Below are 21,791 nucleotides of genomic sequence, written 5' to 3' on the forward strand. Positions count from 1 at the left end.
TTACTACCCTCAGGCAAAAAATAACGCAGCGATTTGGTTAATGGGCAAATATACAAGTTATGTTTTTAACAATATTGGGAGCGATGAACATATTGAATACAAGATGTATATGGAAAATGAATTCGAGAAAATACTCAAATATCAGAATCACAATAAGAAATATGGTAACATGCTCCGAATTGTCTTCAACCGAATGGGTATAGGTTAGGAACTGGATTCCTAGTAGAGAGGGAATGGATTGGGGCACGTTCCCGACCCTAACCTCACCTGCAAGTCACACATGAAAAATAAATCAGTAGTACAGCAGATACAAGAATATGGCGAGAAACATCTGGTGTCTGATATAAAGGAAGATCTTGAACTCCCTATAGATGCGTTTAGAAGGCTGGAACTGACAAAAATAACAAGGCAGTGAAATATTTTGCGATGTCGCTGTTCGAGACTTCTCTTCTGTCCATGTAATTTACCCTGGAAGGAACACATATCAAGGATTTACTGAATGATTAATTTGGCTCTGGGAAATGATGATGAGGAACCGGCTGCAGAAGAAGAAAATGTGCATGCTGATCTGCCACCAGTTGAAGGTGACAGTGAAGGTGCTAAATTGTGCTACTGCTAAAGACTCATTTTTTGAATGCTGTAATTTATGACTGCAATTATCTGTCACCTTATTTATGTCATTTCATTGTAGCCGTTTTTGTTACTGTTTTTGGTGAAAAAAAAGATGGTAGAGCACTTGCCCGCGAAAGGCAAAGGTCCTGAGTTCGAGTCTCGGTCGGGCACAGGGTTTTAATCTGCCAGGAAGTTTCATATTTGCTTCACACTTTGTTCTTCCACACGAAACATTTTCTGCAATCTTAGAATCAGAAAAAAAAATTTTGTTTAGTTGAACACTGCAGTCATTAGAACGATAGCTTTGGTGGTGTTTAACAACGTGGAATGGCAGGGTTGCTTCTGCTGCAGCTACGTTTTTCTGTTACTGTGTATTTGAAGTTACAAAATATCGCGTCATTTTTTGCGAGGAACCTGCCGATCGAAGATTCTTCCTGTGCTTTTCTTGATTCCATATGATGCTTGAGATCTGCAGCACCACCATGAGACACGGAAACAGCACAGCTACATACGTTACATTTTGCTGAACAGTCATTGTCTGTAGCAGTGAAGCAAGGAAATTTCCTCTGAAGCTCTTCCGAAAACTTTGATTTTCGTTTCGGCGTCGCCACGACGTGCTAGCACTTCACGAAACTGATACTGAGTGCTGACAACAATGGCAAGCAAAAGCAAAGAAAATAAGAGTACGCAACAATTATAGTGCTTAAGCTGTATATTGTCAGGGGGTACCAACGTACGGAATGTCAGTTTCAATTGATAGTTTATAAAATCGACACTCAGAAAATATTTTAACCATTTTGTAAGTGTCTGAAAATAATCCTTGAAAATAGGGACAAATCGCCTGTTAAAAAAAAAAAAAAGTCGGGACAAATTTTTGAGCCTCAAAAAACAGGACAATCCCGTTTAATCGGGACGTATGGTCACCCTAACTATAGTGTTTGTAAAAGTGTTCTTGTTTATGTTCGTTTATGTGTATATAGAGTAAAGCAGATGACTAGCTATTAAGTGTACGTGTGTCACTTCCACATTAATGTGATTTTTGAGAAATTTGAATCAAAATTTCAGGAATTTCCAGAAGCAAAATCAAGTACACTACTGGGAGACAAAGAAGTAAACAAAGTGAGATAACGAAGTGTTTTTGGAAACCAAGAAAGGAACTGAAGACCAAACGAATTTATTACAATGGTTGATTTTGGCTGGTCATAGGCTGCTAAATCATAAGGATGATAAAATAAAGTTTTAAAACGAATAAAAACATTGTCGATGTATGTGCCTTTATTGTTATATTATTATGGATGGGAAATTTTGATTGACAATAACCTGTAAGCTCGGTTACAAATTCCATGGAACACGTGTGTTACTTTTGAACGAGATGTGGAAGGTCAGTGCTGCAGGCAGCTACTGTTGCAATTTCTTGAGAGATATCTCGGCGTAGCTGGCAGCGAGCGTGTCGGCGATCCAGTCAGAGTAGGTGGCCACGTCGGTGTAGACCCCAGGGTAGTGGGGGATGCCGCACACCTCGTCACCCCAGGACACCAGCCCCGTCACCGCACCACCACACGTCATCGGCCCTCCACTGTCTCCCTGCAACACATCGTATTGGTTTAGTATTTGGAAAATATATTTTCCCTTTTCAGTACTTTTTTTTACAATTAATACCTTATATGTGCTACCATAGGTACCTCAAAGGGGATCCAATTTCAAAACACTGTAGAATCAGAACCATTGCTCAGAATGACATCCAATTTGAACAACATATTATTGACGCAGGGGGAAACGTCATGAAATAATTATAAAAAAGTAACGAAAATGTGCAAGTATCAGAATATACACACCAACAGACGCACAGCACACGGCTGTTTCTCAGTTTACGTCCGAGACCCTCAACATGACAGTCTCCATGAAGGATCGCTCGCTGCTGGTATAGAACTAGAACGGTGACTGTGGACCAGTAGCCCTATGAAAGTTCCGGACACTTAAGGGTATGAAAAGAGGCATTGTTCCCATGCCTGGTAAGGGTCTGGAGAAAATTATTACAAAAATTCGAAAAGACAACTTCTTTTAGAGTGTAATATGGCAGAGTCAGAAAAGCAGTTGATCCGACGTCTGTTGGAGATATGGGTACAGCATTGCAGGAGGGTTTGAACAATAGTGTGCAAACATCCTGGGCACAGGGTATTGCCCGAACGTTGGAGATGCCTGTGAGCACGGTGCATAAAATCCTACGAAACACCCTGCATTGCTGTCCATACAAAATCACCCATGTTCAGGAATTGCTTGCTGCTGACCTGCTAGCAAGACAAACGTTTGTTGGTTGGTTGGTTGTTTGGGGAAGGAGACCAGACAGCGAGGTCATCGGTCCAAACGTTTTTTCTGGTAGTTCTTGTTCGCATGGAAGTGGACAACTAACGGCCATGGAGCATTCTGTGGACAGATGAAGCCCATTTTTCTCTACAAGGACATGTCAATAGACAGTATTCCAGAATAAGGGAAACGGAAAATCCACACGCACATCATCCAGTACCGACATGGTTCTGCGAAGGTGACTGTTTGGTGTGGGTTGACGGTATAGTTTATAGTAGAACCGTATTTTTTCGAGGAGATGAGTCCTGCGGGTCCTGTTATCTGTACCGTTACTGGTGAACGCTGTGAGGGCCTTATGCGCACCAACGTCATTCTAACTCATCAGCAGCCTGGATATACGGGTAGGATCACTTGTATGCAAGAATGGCGCACCTCTGCACATTGCACAGCCAGTGAAGCGGCTGCTGCAGAGGTATTACGGAATCGCTAGAATTAGCAGCCAATATTTCCCCGCAGCCTGGCTGTCCAGATCACCTGATATTAATTGGTGTGACTTCTGGCTGTGGGGTTATCTGAAAGATGATGTATTCCATGCTCCAGTTACGAACGTAGCTGAATTGAAGACATGTACTGCGCAACGCATTCTGAGCGTCAGCCCTGAGACACACTGATCTGCTGTGGAACATCCTATTTCCCAGTATCAACTTGTGGCAGAAAATGGTTGACAGCGCACTGAAAAGTCTTGCGCCTGACCCAGAACAATTAGAAACCGATATCATTGCTGTTTCTTATGCTGTTTTTGGCCCCAGGACTATTAAGAACCGATGTCATTGTGCTTTTTATGCTGTTTTTGGCCTCAGGACAATTTAAAACCGATTTTCCCCATTCGATGTGGTACGACCTTGCCGCGATGGATGGGCTTACCTATGTAACATTGCCACAGTTGTTGACTGCCGAACTTGTGCAGACGTGCATATTTAACAGTATGGACGATGTAGTGTGCAAATCAAATCACAGCAATTCATCTGTCATTTGTAACCAACCCCATTTACGTTAAGACACTTGCAGCGCCATCTATTGGTGAAGTTTTCTTTAATTTTTTTTTCTTCCGTGACATTTTTCCCTGCGTCAGTAATATGCTGTCCTGAGCAGTGGTTCTCTTTCTACAGCGTTTTGCAAAAGCCAGGCGAGTTTTTATGCTCGAAAGAATAGATAAGCAGTTGTTAACATCATACTTAGACAATGAATGGGCGGCACTTAGTTCCTGTGTCATGGCCGTAAAGGAATAGTGATCAAAGTTTAAACTGACTGTAAAACGCGCTGTGGAGAACTTAGGTGTGGAGTAAGTGAATTAAGGATGGGATAAGACTTGCCGCGGTTTATCAACAAAATTCAGAAAATCCTGAGATAATAAAGATTGTTGCACTCTCGATTTAAAAAGAAAAAAAGAAAAAGAAAGCCGGCCGGAGTGGCCGTGTGGTTCTAGACGCTACAGTCTGGAACCGCGAGACGGCTGCGGTCGCAGGTTACAATCCTGCCTCGGACATGGATGTGTGTGGTGTCCTTAGGTTAGTTAGTTCTAAGTTCTAGGGGACTGATGACCTCAGAAGTTAAGTCCTGTAGTGCTCAGAGCCATTTGAACCATTTTTTTTTAAATAAAGAACCATCAAAATTTCGGAGGGCAAAAGTTAGTAGAAATTAGTGCGTCTACAAAAAGATAGATGCTCAAACTATAAGACAAATTCCACTGTCATACCTTAGAGAAACGTCTAGCTGACAGTCGTAGAAAATTCTCGTCTTACGTAGAATCACTAAGCGGGTAGGAGGCTTCTATTCTCTCACTGGTAGACAGTCTGGTGTAGCAATAGAAGACAACGAAAAAAGGGGAAGTTCTAAATTTTGGGTTTAAAAAAATCATTCACGCAGAGGCCATAGAAATAGGGATCCCTGGCGTTGTAAAGCAGCTGAAAATAAGTTCCGATGTCCACTTGGAATCCAGTTTTACAGCGTCCGGGGAGCAAGGAAGGTGCCTCCACGTGTGCATTTTACTTACATGCTACATAGAAGAAAGTAAACTGCCGGTGCTCCACGGAAACGTTGCCCAATCGGACAACGGCCAAACCTTCCACCACCGGAAACCAATGCAATCAAAAGCCAAAAACAAAAACAGGTCCTCTTCAGGGCTAACCCTGACGATCGTCAGCCTGAACGCCGAGGGAATCACCAAGAATAAAGAGGATGTAATATCGCAACTATGCCAATCAGAAAAGTGGGACGTACTGTGCCTGCAGGAAACGCATAGAGATGAAACAGCAAACAGACCCAATATCAAAGGAATGCGCTTGGCAGTAGAAGCACCTCACAGAAGGTATGGGAACGCAATATTTACCAGACACGAGATGCTGCGCTCTTACACGAGTAAGACAACCACCAACAACACTGAAGTGTTAGCCATAGAGAGTGGATCATTTACAATATGCTCCGTATGTAAACCCCCCGGCCAGAACTTACACATTTCAACGCCAGAAAGCTTCAACAACCAAAGGACTCACTTCGTTGTGGGCGACTTTAACAGCCACAGCACCACCTGGGGCTACGACGAGACAGATGCCAATGGTCAGCTGCTAGAACAATGGGCTGAGGCAAATAACCTCTCACTTCTCCACGACCCCAACCTCCCCTGCTCCTTCAACAGCAAAATTTGGAAGCGAGGTTACAATCCTGATATTTGCTTCGTCAGCTGGAGCATCTACGACACCTGCTGCAAAAGAGTATATGATGCAATCCCAAAGACACAACATCGACCTATTGGAATCCAAGTCTACACATCAATCAAAACAACCAAAATAACTTTCTGTAGGAGATTCAACTTTAAAAAGGCTAGGTGGTCAGAATATTCCCAAGCGCTGGATGAGGAATTAGCCAGTCTGACCCCAACACCAAATAATTATCCTATCTTTGTTGAGACTTTGCGAAAGGTATCCAGACGCTATATTCCTAGGGGCTGCAGACCACACTATATCCCAGGGCTCTCAAATGCCTCAAAGGACATCCTGGAGAAGTATCAAGTATTGTTAGTGGAAGACCCATTCAGCAACGAAACCATCACCTGCGGCACAGCTTTAATGTCAGCCCTCAGCGAGGCATGCGAGAAGAAGTGGAGAGCAACCCTAGAAAGAATGGATATGTCCCACAGTAGGAAAATAGCCTGGAACCTGATTAAGAAACTGGATGGTGACCCAAGACTAAGCAAGGCCCTGGCCAACGTAACTCCAAACCAGGTGGTCAACCAACTCCTTCTAAACGGCAAATCCAACTCCAAACGTAAGAAAACTAAAATCACATGCCTACTGCCAACGGAAAACATCAACTTCCAGAAACCATTTTCCATGAGAGAGTTGAACAATGGCATAAATACCATGAAGAATGGGAAATCCGCTGAATTTGATGATATTTGCGTGGAACAGATTAAAAACTTCGGCCTTGGCGCCAGGGACTGGATACTTGGACTTTTTAACGTGTGCTGTGAAACCTTTCAAATCCCGAAACTGTGGAGGAAGTCAAAAGTGGTGGCTCTCCTTAAACACGGGAAGGACCCAGAGTCTCCGAAGAGCTATCGACCCATAACCCTTCTCTGCCACCTGTTTAAGCTCTATGAAAGATTGATCCTCAACAGAATAGAGAAGATTGTTGACTCGAAGCTAATTCCACACCAAGCAGGTTTTAGACCGGGAAAGTCCTGTACCAGTCAAATTCTGGCATTGACGGAACATATCGAGGATGGGTTTGAGAATAAACTAATCACAGGGCTGGCACTAGTCGACCAAGTTCCGCCTATGATACAGTAGATCACCGGACACTACTGCATAAAACCTACGAGACCCTGAAAGACTACCACCTAGTCAAGATAATCGAATCCCTGCTCCAAAATAGACAGTTCTTCGTAATGCTTGAGGGGAAAAAGAGTCGATGGCGGAATCAGAAAAATGGGCTCGCCCAAGGGAGCGTGTTGGCGCCAATCCTATTCAACATATATACAAATGACCAACCAACTCCAGACAGAACCAAAACTTTTGTATATGCAGACGACCTGGCAGTAACAGTTCAAGGCAACAGGTTTGAAGCCATCGAGGAGAAACTAGAAACCGCCCTTTCTACAATGTCAACCTACTACAAGAAGAATTCTCTAAAACCCAATCCCTCTAAAACACAAGTGAGTGCATTCCATCTGAACTCGAGGCAGGCAAAGTACAGGCTCAATGTTACCTGGGATGGGACATTACTAGAACACACAGATACTCCCACCTACCTTGGCGTCGTGCTGGACAGAACATTGACATACAAATATCATTGCGAAAAAACACGCAAAAAAGTAGAAGCACGAAATTCCCTAATAAGAAAGCTGTCCAATAGCAAGTGGGGAGCCAAACCTACCGCGTCAGAACTTCAGCCGAAGCTTTGTGCTTCTCAACTGCTGAACATGCCTGCCCGGTATGGTGCAAATCCGCCCACGCAAAAAAGGTAGATATTAGCTTGAATGAGACATGCAGGATAGTGACAGGCTGCATGAAACCAACCCCCATAGAAAATCTTCACAGGGCCGCAGGTTTCACAAACCCTGACTCACGTAGGAAAGCCCATGAACATACCGAGAAGCTAAAACAAACCTTTGTTGCCCGTCACTCAATATTTGGCCTAGCGTGTGGCCCCAGCAGACTCAAATCCAGACGCCGTTTCCTAAGTTGCGCCTTAGATGAGCCCCCCATCTACTATCCACTAAGAGAGGACCCACCAAGCGGCGTTTCTGGTGATTGGAAAACCTGGAGAATGCTTAACCGCATCAGAACTGGGGTGGCTCCTGTGAAATCTAATCTGATCAAATGGGGTTTGTTGGACGAAAATGACGACAAATGCGACTGCGGCATTCGACAGGACATGGAACATCTCCTACAATGCCCTGCCTGGCCCCACAGATGCACCCTCGACGATCTATGGCTGGCTAAAGAAGAAGCATTGGACATTGCCCAATACTGGGCAAACAAATTGTAGTTTCCGGACACGAAAAAGTAAGTTTACAGCGTCCGCCTCATACTTAGCTTGTGCATTTACTGTGAGTCTCTCGCTCAACGCAACATATAAAGCGACTGGAAAAAGGCGCAGCCGCCTCCCGTGTGTAAGAATTGTAAAAGAATGGACCCACAAAATCACGGACCAGCGTTCTTAACGTCGCTTTGCTACAGAATTCTTGAGCAAATTCTAAGTTCAAAAATATTAAATTAACATTAACTTCAAACAGAAAAGCTTCTGTCAACAAATGAGCACGGATAATAGAAATATTCGCTCGTGAGACAGTTTGTCCTCTACTCGCACGATATTCCGTGAGCTACGGATGGAGGGCAGCAGGTAGATTCCAAATTTCTGGATTTCTAGGAAGCCTTTGTCACAGCGCTACACTGCAGGCTGTTGACAGAGATCCGAGCATAAGGTATAGGTTCTCAGATGTGTGAGTAACTCGAAGACGTTGTAAGTAATGGAACCTAGTACGTTGTTCTGGACTGAGAGACAAAAGTATCGTCAGGAAAGCCTGAGGGAAGTGTAATAGGATCCCTTTTATTCTATATATAGGCAATCTCACGACTAGGGTAAGCAGCAATCTGCGACTATATGCTAATAACGCTGTACTGTGCGGAAAAGTAGCGCCATTGAGTGACTGTAGGTGTTGAAGCATACAGGATGAGGAATATTGTTTTAGAGATGTTGCTGAAAATGTTGTCCGTTTACTTTAATGCACAAGTGGCATGGATAATGGTAGTCTAACACGATCAAAACAATCAGGTGTTTCACTTGTAAAGGCTGCAATTTCAGCCAAACGGACAAACAGTTTTTCAGTGGTGTTTATCAGGGTGTCTCCCCCCAAAAAGAAATCCACAGAAGTGAGATCGAGAGAAACTGGCGGCCACGGTACTCGCCCACACCTCCCAATCCAACAACTGGGATAAACATTGTATAAATGTTCTCTGACATCAACGGCAACCTGTGGTGGAGCCCCGTCATGACGGAACTACAATCGTTGCCTGGCTGCTGGCGGGACACTCTCCAGCGTCTCCGACTGTACTTCGTCAAGACAGTTTCCCTCATAGACCTTGTTGGGCAGAAGATACGACCCAATTACGCCGTCGTGAACGGTACCAGCGCACACATTTATGGTAAATCTATTGAAGATAGAACACACAAATTGTCTTAGAATTTTCCAACTCTCAGACATGGTCCTTGTGGCTGTTGAATTTTCCTTCCCTTATGAAGGCAGCCTCTTCAGTAACAAGACACACGTTTGAAAGTCAGAGACGTTTACAATTTGGTGTAGATACTACTGACGGAATCCCAAGCTCTGGGGAAAATCATCAGCTGATAGGTGTTGTACCTTCCGATGCTTCAATGGGTTCACGCAAGTCTCGTGTAAGACGTTTCACATGTTGCACTGGCGTTGGAGTTCAGTTCCCTGGCTGGCGCTGGGTTGCCCTCAGTTCGCTGTAACACGGCTTCCTCAAACTGAACTGTTCGCACACTACTGGACGTACCTGTCTTCCGTCAGTCGGTCAATGTGACGTGATACTGTAGCGCCTGCCTGAGTATCATTCTCCATACAGTCAATTAACTCATTTAGTGTGTAATCATCCATCAAGAACCTGTAAACATCACTAGAAACTTTTGTGTAAACAAAATACAACATAAACAATAATGAAACTTCCTGGCAGATTAAAACTGTGCGCACCGACCGAGACTCGAACTCGGGACCTTTGCCTTTCGCGGGCAAGGAAGCTGTGAGGGCCGGGCGTGAGTCGTGCTTCGGTAGCTCAGATTGTAGAGCACTTTCCCGCGAAAGGCAAGGGTCCCGAGTTCTAGTCTCGGTCCGGCACACAGTTTTAATCTGCCAGGAAGTTTCATATCAGCGCACACTCCGCTGCAGAGTGAAAATCTCATTCTGGAAACATCCCCCAGGCTGTGGCTAAGCCATGTCTCCGCAGTATCCTTTCTTTCAGGAGTGCTAGTTCTGCAAGGTTCGCAGGAGAGCTTCTGTAAAGTTTGGAAGGTAGGAGACGAGATACTGGCAGAAGTAAAGCTGTGGGGGCCGGGCCTGAGTCGTGCTTCGGTAGCTCAGATGGTAGAGCACTTGCCCGCGAAAGGCAAAGGTCCCGAGTTCGAGTCTAGGTCGGTGCACACAGTTTTAATCTGCCAGGAAGTTTCATATCAGCGCACACTCCGCTGCAGAGTGAAAATCTCATTCTCGATAAACAATAATAATGTAATTGTTTAACTAGTGCTGTGGACACTACTAGCTGTAAGATGTAATTGCATTGTAAGTAGATTCCAGTGTCATCATGTTTCATACAAAGCAGTCAAAGCAAGTGTGAGGGATTGCCTAAATGAAGTTAATGAAGTTCAGCGTCAAATCCTTTAAGGACGCTTAGCGGGGAGACAGAGCAGCTGGGCCATTTATGTCACATGGCACAAGCGTTTCTTTTATCTCCTCTAATAAATCTGCAATTTGTATACACCCTGTATGTAGATGGCAGGGAGGCAGTTCTGACATTGAGGTTGACAACGAAAGCGAGACTAAAGAAAAATCAGCTCACGTTCATAGGATTTGTCGACATGGAAAAAGCGTTCGCCAATGTAAAGTGGTGCAGGATGTTCCAAATTGTGAGAAAAACAACGGTACGCTACTGGGAAAGGTGGGTAACGTTCAATATACAAGAACCATGAGGGAACAATAAGACTGGAAGGCCAAGAACGTAGTGCTCGGATTAAAAAGGTTGTAAGAGTCTTTCGCCCCTGCAGTTCCTTCCACACATCGAAGAAGCAATGACAGAAATGAAAGAAAGGTTCAAGAGTGGAGTTAAAATTCAAGATGAAAGGTCCGCAGCTCGTGGTCGTGCGGTAGCGTTCTCGCTTCCCACGCCAGGGTTCCCGGGTTCGATTCCCGGCGGGGTCAGGGATTTTCTCTGCCTCGTGATGACTGGGTGTTGTGTGTGATGTCCTTAGGTTAGTTATGTTTAAGTAGTTCTAAGTTCTAGGGGACTGATGACCATAGATGTTAAGTCCCATAGTGCTCAGAGCCACTAAAGCCACAAGATGAAAGCATAACAATGATAAGAGTCGCTGGTGCTATCCTCAGTGAAAGTGAAGAACAATTACAGGATCTGCTCAATGCGATGAACAATCTAATGAATATAGAGTGTGAACTGAGAGTGAATCGAAGAAAGGCGAAAGTATTCAGAAGTAGCAGAAATGAGAACAGCAGAAACTTAACATCAGGATTGATAATCACGAAGTAGATGAAGTTAAGGAATTCTGCAACCTAAGGCAGAAAAAAAGCCCACGACTGACAGAACAAGGACATGAAAAGCAGGCTAGCGCTGGCGGAAATGGTATTCCTGGCGAAGAGAAGTCTACTAATATTGAACATGGGAATTTGAGAAAGGAATTTCTGGGATTGTACGTTTTGAACACAGCGTTGTATAGTAGTGAAACATGGACTATAGGAAAACTGGAAACTAAGAGAATCGAAGTACTTGAGATGTGATGCTACAGAAAAATATTGAAAATCTCCGGAGAATCGGCGAGGACAGAAATATATAGAAAACACTGACAAGAGGAAGAGACAGGGTGGTAGGACATCTCTTAAGACACCACGGAATAACTCCCATGCTACCAGAGGAAGCTGTAGAGGGGAGGAAGACAGAGACTGGAATTCATCCAGCAAATAATTGAGGACGTAGGTTGCTAGTGCTACTCTGAGATGAAGAGGTTGGCACACAAGAGGAACTCAAGATGAGTTTATTTCATGTTACTCCCTTTTGATGAGTGCTAATGTATCATTTTTATCCCGTCCAACACGGTTTTTCTCAGTCATTATGATATTATTTTTGTATTTCAGAGTTTTAGTTTTCAGTGCTCGCCAAACATTGTTTGAATAATTCGTTGGATACCCTGGATTTAATCATGATAAAGATACCATTTTAAATCGTTGAATCAAGAAGGTCAGCTTCATATTTATAATAGCAATGGACAAATATGTTTGTACATAATACCTTTACATTTGACAAGCTGGTGTGTAGTGATCGTGAGGGTAGTGGGGTGTACATATGTAATGTGAAGCGACTTTTAACACTGAAGGATAACATATTGGAAAATTGAAAAGCATAAGATCCAAGTCATTACTAGCAACATTAGGCTTTTGTTCCTATAATTTAATATATCACATTATAGTGTGATTCTTGGCTTTCGTATTTTTGGTATAGTCAGTTTCAATTACTGCTGATCGGGATGTATTCAGTGTTCATGTATCACGTTTCTGACAATGTGTTTTGTTTATTGAAAAAAACAAAAGTGGTCGTTGAAAACAGAAGTAAAGTAACGTTTCTCTATCATTGTTGCGTTATGTGTCAAATTAATGAATGACTTTCTATTTTGAGTTATCACAAACTGTTCAGTCTCACAGAAATTAAAATATTTTGTCATGTACGGGTTCTCAACCGAGCTCTCGTGCGCGCATTGATTGTTTTTGCTTACAGCTATTTCAATATTCACATTCATGTTTCCACTCAACATAAACAGTTCCATAACTTTTGTTCAAACAAGAGCTAACGACCATATTATTTTCATGTAACATTTACAGCTCTGCTAAATTTCAGTTAAAAAATAATAACATTCTCGATAACTACTCAAAAATTAATCACTACAATTGTAAAAACTTTTCGTTTTCGGTAGCTGTTAGCGCAACGTGTTTCGTGTGGTGTCACCGCCAGACACCACACTTGCTAGGTGGTAGCTTTAAATCGGCCGCGGTCCATTAGTACATGTCGGACCCGCGTGTCGCCACTGTCAGTAATTGCAGACCGAGCGCCACCACACGGCAGGTCTAGAGAGACGTACTCGGACTCGTCCCCAGTTGTACGACGAGTTTGCTAGCGACTACACTGACGAAGCCTTTCTCTCATTTGCCGAGAGACAGTTAGAATAGCCTTCAGCTAAGTTCATGGCTACGACCTAGCAAGGCGCCATTAACCATTTCAAGAGAGAGTCTCACTTGTATCATCCAGAATGCTGTATACAAATGATGGATTAAAGTTAAGTATTCCAGCAGCTACGTACTTTTCTTTATAGCATTCATTACGTATCCTGTTTCAGACCTAGCGCCACCGGCGTGAATTAAACGCGTGCATTTCGGCCTCCTATTGCAACACAGTGTTGGCTCTTCTGCCAACACTACATTTCGTTGTTATAATAACTTCAAGTATCACACTAATTCGCATTCTACTGTTACAAAAGTCTTCGAAATAGATGCCTTCCTGAAACCTGTAGGACTAGGTTACACGTGTCACTTCAGTAAAAGACGTTGCGAATAGGTTACAGATGTGGTAATCGTTGGGGTAATAGAAAAGTAGGTGAAATTAAGGAACATAGTTCAAGAACTTGTTAAAGTGGTGTGTAATTGTGCTTCTCACTTACCACATCATTGTATTCCTGTGTCGACCGGACGGAAGATTTAAACCTTCCTTTTGATATACTTTCTATCCCTATATGCTATATGAGTAGCGAAGGAAAGATTTCCTGGATCCCCAAACGACCGTTTGAAATCGATCACCACAAAGTGCACGCACTTCAGGTTCATCTAGCCTCTGTGTAGTGAGTATGAAAATAACCTACATACATAGAGTTTTGGAAACCGCCAGGAACGCAATTCAAGCTTGATCTGCGATATTAAACATTAGTGGTCTCACGACATGTTTTTGAGATTATTCAGTAGTCCTGTGGGGGCCATACAGTGACAGTTTTTGGCTAAAAATGGCATGGTTCTTTTGGTTTTCTCCATAGCGTCATCTTGGTAAGATATTTTCAACATTAAAACAGTTTCAACAACATTTTTACCGAGTAGAACACAAAATTTTACAGCTGAACTTTGTTCACTTAAACTTGGCTTCATAAAAAAACGAAACACGAACAAAACTGCGCAGTCGAAAACAATCATTGCAGATGAACGGAACAAGCCAGGTCGACAACACAGGCGGCACAGAACTGGCAATGAATGTCTCTCTACGTGTCTACCGGCAGAAATGATTAGTACACAAGCTCCACCCACGGCAGAGTTATCCCGGTTTTCTTGGCTACCCCCTCCTACAGTGACATGAATGTGCTGCCAACTTTACGCGTCCCTCAAGACGAGACACGCGGAGCTCCCCGTTGCGGACGTATTGTACTAACGAGCCTTAAACGATCGTGATTCTGAGGAAGAGCTCCTGATTGTCCCATTCGTCAGCGCCCATTGTTATGCATCCCTGAAACCAGAGTCACAATGGGTTCGTTTGTATGCGAGAAACAGCACGTTGTTGCCCCAGTCAGATACACTTGTCACGTTGTTCTGTTCGGCTACTCACGTTACAGGAGTCCTTTCCTCCTTCCTCCAGTCCAGCACAGATGTTGTCCGCTCGCACTTCGCCGTCAGGGTCGTCGTAATTGGCGTACAACTCGGCGCACTCGTCTGACAGAATCAGCGGCAGATCTACGGCTTGCAGTATTGCAGGCAGCACATAATATCCGTCCTGAAACACAAAACGAACGGTATTTGATAATCACCACATCCAGTGCATCTGGAAAATAAATACGCACGTGAGTGCGTCGATGGTGGCTGTCGATTTGGAGAGATGGCAGTCTCACTGCCTCGACGGATGGAATTGTTCTGTGGGATTATAGGCCGTGATCTCGTCGGAAATTGTGCAGGGTGGTGCACAGTGGAGTACTTGTACCGAAATCGTCGCCAACCAACTGCAAAAATTAGTTTGCCCAAAGAGTGTAGCAAGTATATTGTATAGTAATTGACCAACTGGTAGGTTCATACCTGCGTTTTGGGGCCTGTGGCATATCTGTTAGCCCCTAGCAACAGTTGAAGTGAGCATTTTCTCCCAGGGTATATTTTTCTTGATTAAGGTGTTAGCGTGATTCTAATTTTTTGTGGCTTTACTAAAAGAATTTTTTTTTTTAAATTTAGCAGATCTAGATATCAAGGGATTTTAACAGCTTGTATTTAAACTTGAACCAACCTAATTGCTCGAATTTATAACACACCAATGACACTGATGAGTTTAACTGAACAATGTTTTAGTTTGTCTGTCATTTTCTTCAGCAGTTTTGAATGTGGTGGGGCTTATTGGGCCTATTCTAAAGTGTAGTTGCGATTGTTACAGTACTGAGAGCCGGTTACAAGGATAAAAATTCTCCAGATTTCCCGTACTTAAATAGAAGTTTTTAAAATAACATACATCTTTCGTTTAACCTGTTGAAAAATTCATGTGTGTGCCGATTGCAAATGACCTTATAAGTAAATATGTAAACTGCATGACTCATGTGAATGTGAATCTGTAAAACTTTATTATTTCACCTTTAATGTTCTTTTCAATCAATAATCAGTATTTTTAAAAAAGGAAAAGGAAGTCTTTAACATAAGCAGAAGAGAAACAACATCAAAGATTGCACAATAATCCTAAGAAGAAGGGAGATGATGCTGAAATTATTGTACAAAGATGAAATTCGGCGAAATAGTCATAAGTGCTGCCACCTGGCGGACACAAGGCGAGACCTCTTTCTCTGATTGCGAGTTGTCATTGCATTAATGTTGTCTTCGTTAATGTTGCTGCTACATACGGTTAGATTAGATTAGATTAGATTAGACTGATTTGTTACGAATATTTCTGCGTTTCTTAATGAGTGCGAATTTTAGTAAGTTGCTAATTCCTTAATATTGTCACGTTCAAGTTATATCTCTTTTTGTCATATTTATCTGCTATAAAATTACCCTTTTCAGTTATATTTTCGTCAATAATGAATCCGAATTGTGCTTCATGGGCTGTTTATTTTATATACGGAATACTAAAGGATTCAAATATACATGTGTACTTTTTTCTAAAAAAAACAAAAACAAATTATAAAAATTAATTCTTACATTTCTGAAATTGGCCTTGGTGTTATACAGAAGTATTATTGAGCCACTGCCTTCGAGAGATAAAAGTTAAGATTTTACAGCCTTACTACAGGTCACTTTTGTTTCTGTTTTCTGCCACTGAAAATGGAAAACGAATTTTTTTACTTTAGGGATATTACACTTATCATTAAATTAAAGCCGGCCGTGGTGGCCGAGCAGTTATAGGCGCTACAGTCTGGAACCGCGCGACCGCTACGGTCGCAGGTTCGTATCCTACCTCGGGTTAGTTAGGTTTAAGTAGTTCTAAGTTCTAGGGGACTGATGACCTCAGAAGTTAAGTCCCATAGTGCTCAGAGCCATTTGAACCATTTGAATTAAATTAAAAGCGAACTGGAGTGCTTTAGACTTTGATTTTGGCCAGGATTTCGCTGCAAATATTCCACTGTGCGTCGGAATGAGAATGTGATACAGGCTCGGCACGTGTTCCGGACCAGATCATTGGGGACACACACACAGAGTACTCCACGTCTGAAGTCATTTAGGCAAAGAACTTCCTACGCCCACAGTAGTATATCTCAGTACGAGCGCACTGCGACTCCCCTCGCCAATTCTTTCAGACTGTTGCAGCTACTTTCGCACAGTGAATGCTTACTTGCATGCAATGGTATTTACGTACTCTCACCAGGTGAGGCGTCTATAAAACTCAGTTACATCCACCGAGATGTCTTACTTTTAGACTGGACGTGCACACACTTTTACATAGAAAGTAACGTCAAGAAGTGAGCGTGTAGAGTCAGTTTTATATTATAATAATATCAATACAAAACAAAAAGTGTGGAAAAGGAAATAAAGGTTAAAGAACGTAAAAGAAAGGCAGTCTTTTAGAATTACAAGAATGAAATGTTTGATGGAATTTATCATAGGGGCTGTAGTGGAACAGACCCCTCCCCACTGACGCAAATGACAAACAAGAAAAATGTTTATTTTTTTTCAAATGAAATTACGCAATTAATTATTTAAATTATCATTTTTGTAAATTTATACTAAAATAAATAAATAAATTTTCTTGTAAACGCGTTCTTTGGTCGGAAGCGGCGAAGACAAGGCATTGCTATCTCTGACCAAAGAGGTGCGGTTGCGTTGATAGACGTCCGCCAGTCGAGAGCGGTAACAGTTGCAATTAAGATCTCTTACTGTGATAACACGTAGAGCAGTTCATAGGAACAGTGCAAGTGACTGATGTATTCTTGTAAATGATATTGACCAGTTTGAAGATTCGATAATGTCAGATTTCATTGCAACTCAATTTCGTATGGTCGTAAATAAGTACAAGCAATAAATGAATATGAAAAACAGCAAGATCAAGAGTTAGAAAAAAAATCATTTCCATACCTACCTACTTCAAGAATCGGAGGGAGAAAATCAACGGAGACAATAGCCTGACCAGCAGCTATCAAGAGAAAACGAAGATCTACACAGCCTACTGTAAAATTAGGTAAAAAGGGATTCTAAAAGCAAATTCACTCTGTTAAATCTCAAAAATTATCCAAGGTTGTTATTTCTGTAGTAAATTGACCCATATTGTCCGATACGGTCGTGAAAAGTTATATTCTCAATACTGCATTAAAAACACTTTCTTTTGGCGACTTAGAAAACTTTAATAGAAATTTGTTCACACAGAAGTAAATTTTCTTTTGGCAATTTTACTTCGGATCGAAAATCAGGGGTAGTCTCATTCACGAGTTCCTACCCCCCTAAACTTTAAAAAATAAACTACCTACCAAAAAACCAAATTTACTACAGAGCTAAGCTTATTCTCCAACGAAACTGCCAATTGTTGTACTGTTTCTCTGACTGCTGTAATTTATTTTGTACATCGGGGCCTGGGCAGTAAAATGTGAGTTAAATTTATCTCAATACTTCAGGGGTTAGTTTAGCGAGGAAACTTGCGACCCCTTTTACATAACGAGAGAGCGTACTAGATAGCAACAGGAAAACTTATGGCACGAGCTCCGAAATGACAGTAAGTAAGCGATCGTCGACTAAAATTATTCAACAGAGTAAAGACATAAGTACGTGATGAGATTCTGATAAGATTATGTGAAAGTGTGAACGAACTTGCTCCATTTCTAGGAGCAAAAAATTGTTTATCGCCGACGCCATGAAGGATACCAAGCTGTGTGTTAAAAAAAAAAAAAACAAAGAAAGGAAACCCCGCTATTCCTGTTTTAAAGAGGTTCATAGGGCAAATATAATAGTTATAGACCTATTGCGCTGGCGTCAGTGTGTTGCAAAGTTATGGAAAATGTTTTATACTTGCGTGTTATGTACTTTTTTGATTTCCTCTATGCAAACCAACATTGATTTCACAAGCAGGGATGATGTGAAACAGCTCGCTCTATTCGTCTGTGTGATCCAGAGCGTTGTAGACAACGTCACCCAGATTGATGTGGTGGTCCTTGAGCTCCGAAAAGCATTCCATACAGTTTCGCACTACAGTTCAGACTTACAGAGAAACTTGCCGGTCCTGTGATTGGATTCAGAATTTACTTGTAGACAGAACTCAACATATTGTTCTTAAATGGACGGATATGATACACGTAACAAGTTATCTTGGAGTACATCTGTATCTACATACATAATCTGCATGCCACAGTACGGCACGTTGTTACTAGTCGTTTCCTTTCCTGTTGCATTCGCAGGTAGAGTGAGAGACAAACGGCTGTCTGTATGCCTCAGTATGAGCCCTAATTCCTCGTATATTATCTTCGTGGTCCTTACGCGACATATGTGTTGACGGCTGTAGAATCGTTTTGCAGTCAGCTGCAAATGCTGGTTCTCTAAATTTTATAGCCTGCCCCCCCCCAGGGATTCCAATTTAAGTGTCCGAACCAACTTCGTAACATTTGTGTGTTGTTCGAACATACCAGTAGCAAATCTAGCGTGTCAACTCTGAATTGCTTTGATGTCTTCCTTTAATCCGACCTGGTATGGAACCTTAACAGTCGAGCATTAATCAAGAACAGGTCGCACTAGCGTCGTATATGCGGTCTCCTTCACAGATGATCCAGTTTTCCTAAAATCCTCCCAATAAACCGAAGTCAGATTCGCCTTTGCTACCACAATCATCACATGCTCATTCCGTTACATGTTGCTCTGCAACGTTTTGCACAGATATTTAAGCCACGTGACTGTTGCAAACAGTACGCTACTAGTGCCATGTCCGTACATTACGAGTTTGTTTTTCCTACTTATCCGCATTAATATACTTTTTCTTACATTTCTAGCCATCCGCCATTCATCACGCCAACTAGAAATTTTGCTTAAAGTCATCTTGTACCGTTCTATAGTCACTCATCTTCGACACCTTTCCGTACACCACAGAATCATCAACAAACAACCGCAGATTGCTGCTCACCCTGCCCGCCTTATCATTTAGTCTTATACAGAAGATAACAGTAGTCCCATTACGCTTCCCTGGAGCACTCCTGACGACACCCTAGGGTAGTGTTATCGTGTCCATGAGGTTAACAATATATATAAATGATCTAGTGGAATGGTGGTCAACAGGGTCCCTACCGCCCACTAGTGGGATTTCCAGCTTTCTTGGTGTACCGTTTGCGGTAGGCATTCTAAGAACGTTTACACTGATTTGTCATAAAATTTTCACATAAAGTATTTGGTAAGTAAGTATTCTTACATGTTTTAACTTGCTGTAACTCTGCTTTGTAAAATATAGTGACTTACCTACCTTAAAAATCGTCATGGTTGAGAGAACGGTGGGCGATCAAACATTTTTACTACTTCCACAGATACAAAAGTGGGCAGTAGGTAAAAAAAGGTCGACTACCCCTGATCTACTGGATAACTTCGGAGACTCCGCGAAATGATGCAGGGAGCCCTTGAAATGAACGATTGGTGCAAAACTAGCAGCTGGGCGTGGCTGTAAATAAATGTAAGATACTGCGCGCAAACAGGTATGGACATCGACTGCTTTATGGTTACACAACTGGCGATGAATCATCGGATGCAGCAATAACCCTTAATGCCCTAGGAATAACCATTGGGAGGGATCTAAAGTGGAGTCCGCAGCTCGTGGTCGTGCGGTAGCGTTCTCGCTTCCCGCGCCCGGGTTCCCGGGTTCGATTCCCGGCGGGGTCAGGGATTTTCTCTGCCTCGTGATGACTGGGTGTTGTGTGATGTCCTTAGGTTAGTTAGGTTTAAGTAATTCTAAGTTCTAGGGGACTGATGACCATAGATGTTAGGTCCCACAGTGCTCAGAGCCATCTAAAGTGGAACGAGCAAATAAAACTGGTGGTAGGAAAGCCAGATGTCAGGCTGAGATTCACCGGAAGAATCTTAAAAAAATTAATTCATCCACGAAGGAAGAGCTTACGAAGCACGTGGTCGACAGATTCTTCGCGTGTCAGACTGAGCTCCTTACCAGGTATGGTTAATAGAAGAGGTACAGGATATCCTACGAATAACGGCTCGTTTCGTCACGGGTTCGATTAGCAAGCCCAAGAGCGTTATAGAGATGCTCACCAGACTCCAATGGTAAACACTACATAGAGAAGTTTACTGGCATTTTTTCTTCTGGCTTTCAAAGAGTTATCCCAAAACATATTACTCTCCTCCACTTATGCCTCGCGAAATGACCAAGAGAAGAAAATTAAAGGAGTGCAGTGTGCGATTAGACTAGGAAAAGGGAGGAGAGGGAGTGGGGGTGGGGGGTGGTAATGGAAGTTTCATCTGCCACACACCGTGAGATGGCTTACGAAACTTAGGCGTAAATTTATCTCTGCCAGGGAGTCTCCTACTACACTGTGCAGCTAGCACCTTACTTACTTCATTTCAGAGTGGCCTGCACTCGTAACTGAACTCACTGGTTCAGTATTACACAGAATCTCACCTGAAACTCTGGCAGATTAACACTGTCTGCTGGATCCAGAACCAGAACCTTTGCCATGCGGGGTCAAGTGTTCCACTGTTTGAGTCATCCAAACATGACTCACGACTCTCCCTCCACATCTGTGCTTTACTTAGCCCGGTACCTCAAATCCTACCTTCTAAAGCTTCCAGGTGCGAGTTTTGGTGGAGAAGAACTTGGTGTGAAATTTGGAGGGTAGGAGATGAGGGATTGTTGGAAGTAAAGCTGTGACGGTGGGTCCTGAGTTGTTCTTGGATAGCACAGTCGGTAGTGCAATTGTACGAAAAAAGCGAAGTTCCAAGATTCGAGTCCAGGTTCGGCACACAGTTTTAAACTGCTAAGATGTTTCAAATCAGCGCACACTACACTGGAGAGTCAAAATTCACTGTCGAGAGTCTCACCTGTTCAACGTATCCCCAGCCGGTGATGGTGCAGATGGTTCCCGCAGGAGGCGTGCTGTCCTGCAGGGTGGCTGCTGCCACGTAAGTCCCGTCCAGGTTGAAGCTCCCCGCCACCTGCTCAACATAACACGTTCACGTTCAGTTACGAGCAGATTCAGTTGAACCAACCAATGAGTTTTACAGCTTCGAAAATAAAACAGAAATTATGCACTAAACTAAACGCAACCAACAGTCATCCCTTTCTCACGAATGGATGTGTGTTAGATACATACACCGACCAAAGAAGAAGCGACAAACAGCTGAAACTATGCATTTAGAGCCAGAACCGTGTGCAGACGAAATATGGGCTTCGAGGTCCACAGGTACTGCATAAGCAGTAGGAATACCGAAGTGGTGTTTTACAAGCACTTTGAATATTAAATTGTCTAGTTAAAGGTAACTATAGCAGCTGCATTCATAACATTATCCGTTTTCACCATTTCTTAAATAGTCTTCTTGCTCCTCAGATAAATATTGTTGGCCATCCTAGATGCAAAAAAGGAAACCAAGTGACAGTTCACTCGAA

At 42.7% G+C, this 21,791-nt stretch overlaps 1 protein-coding gene across 1 annotated transcript in view; it reads right to left on the reverse strand.

Moving 5' to 3' along the window:
- Window positions 1–1,877: 1,877 nt before the first annotated feature.
- Window positions 1,878–21,791, reverse strand: part of LOC126145179 (trypsin-like) — a 40,919-nt gene continuing 21,005 nt past the window's right edge. The window contains exons 5-7 of the mRNA XM_049915538.1: window positions 21,227–21,340; window positions 14,355–14,519; window positions 1,878–2,196 (exon numbers count right to left, since the gene is read on the reverse strand). Coding sequence (XP_049771495.1) covers window positions 2,011–2,196; window positions 14,355–14,519; window positions 21,227–21,340 — 465 coding nt within the window. The 3' untranslated portion in view covers window positions 1,878–2,010. The remainder of the gene's footprint in view (window positions 2,197–14,354; window positions 14,520–21,226; window positions 21,341–21,791) is intronic.

This window comes from Schistocerca cancellata, chromosome 2 (assembly GCF_023864275.1).
Source record: "Schistocerca cancellata isolate TAMUIC-IGC-003103 chromosome 2, iqSchCanc2.1, whole genome shotgun sequence".
NCBI lineage: Eukaryota > Metazoa > Arthropoda > Insecta > Orthoptera > Acrididae > Schistocerca > Schistocerca cancellata.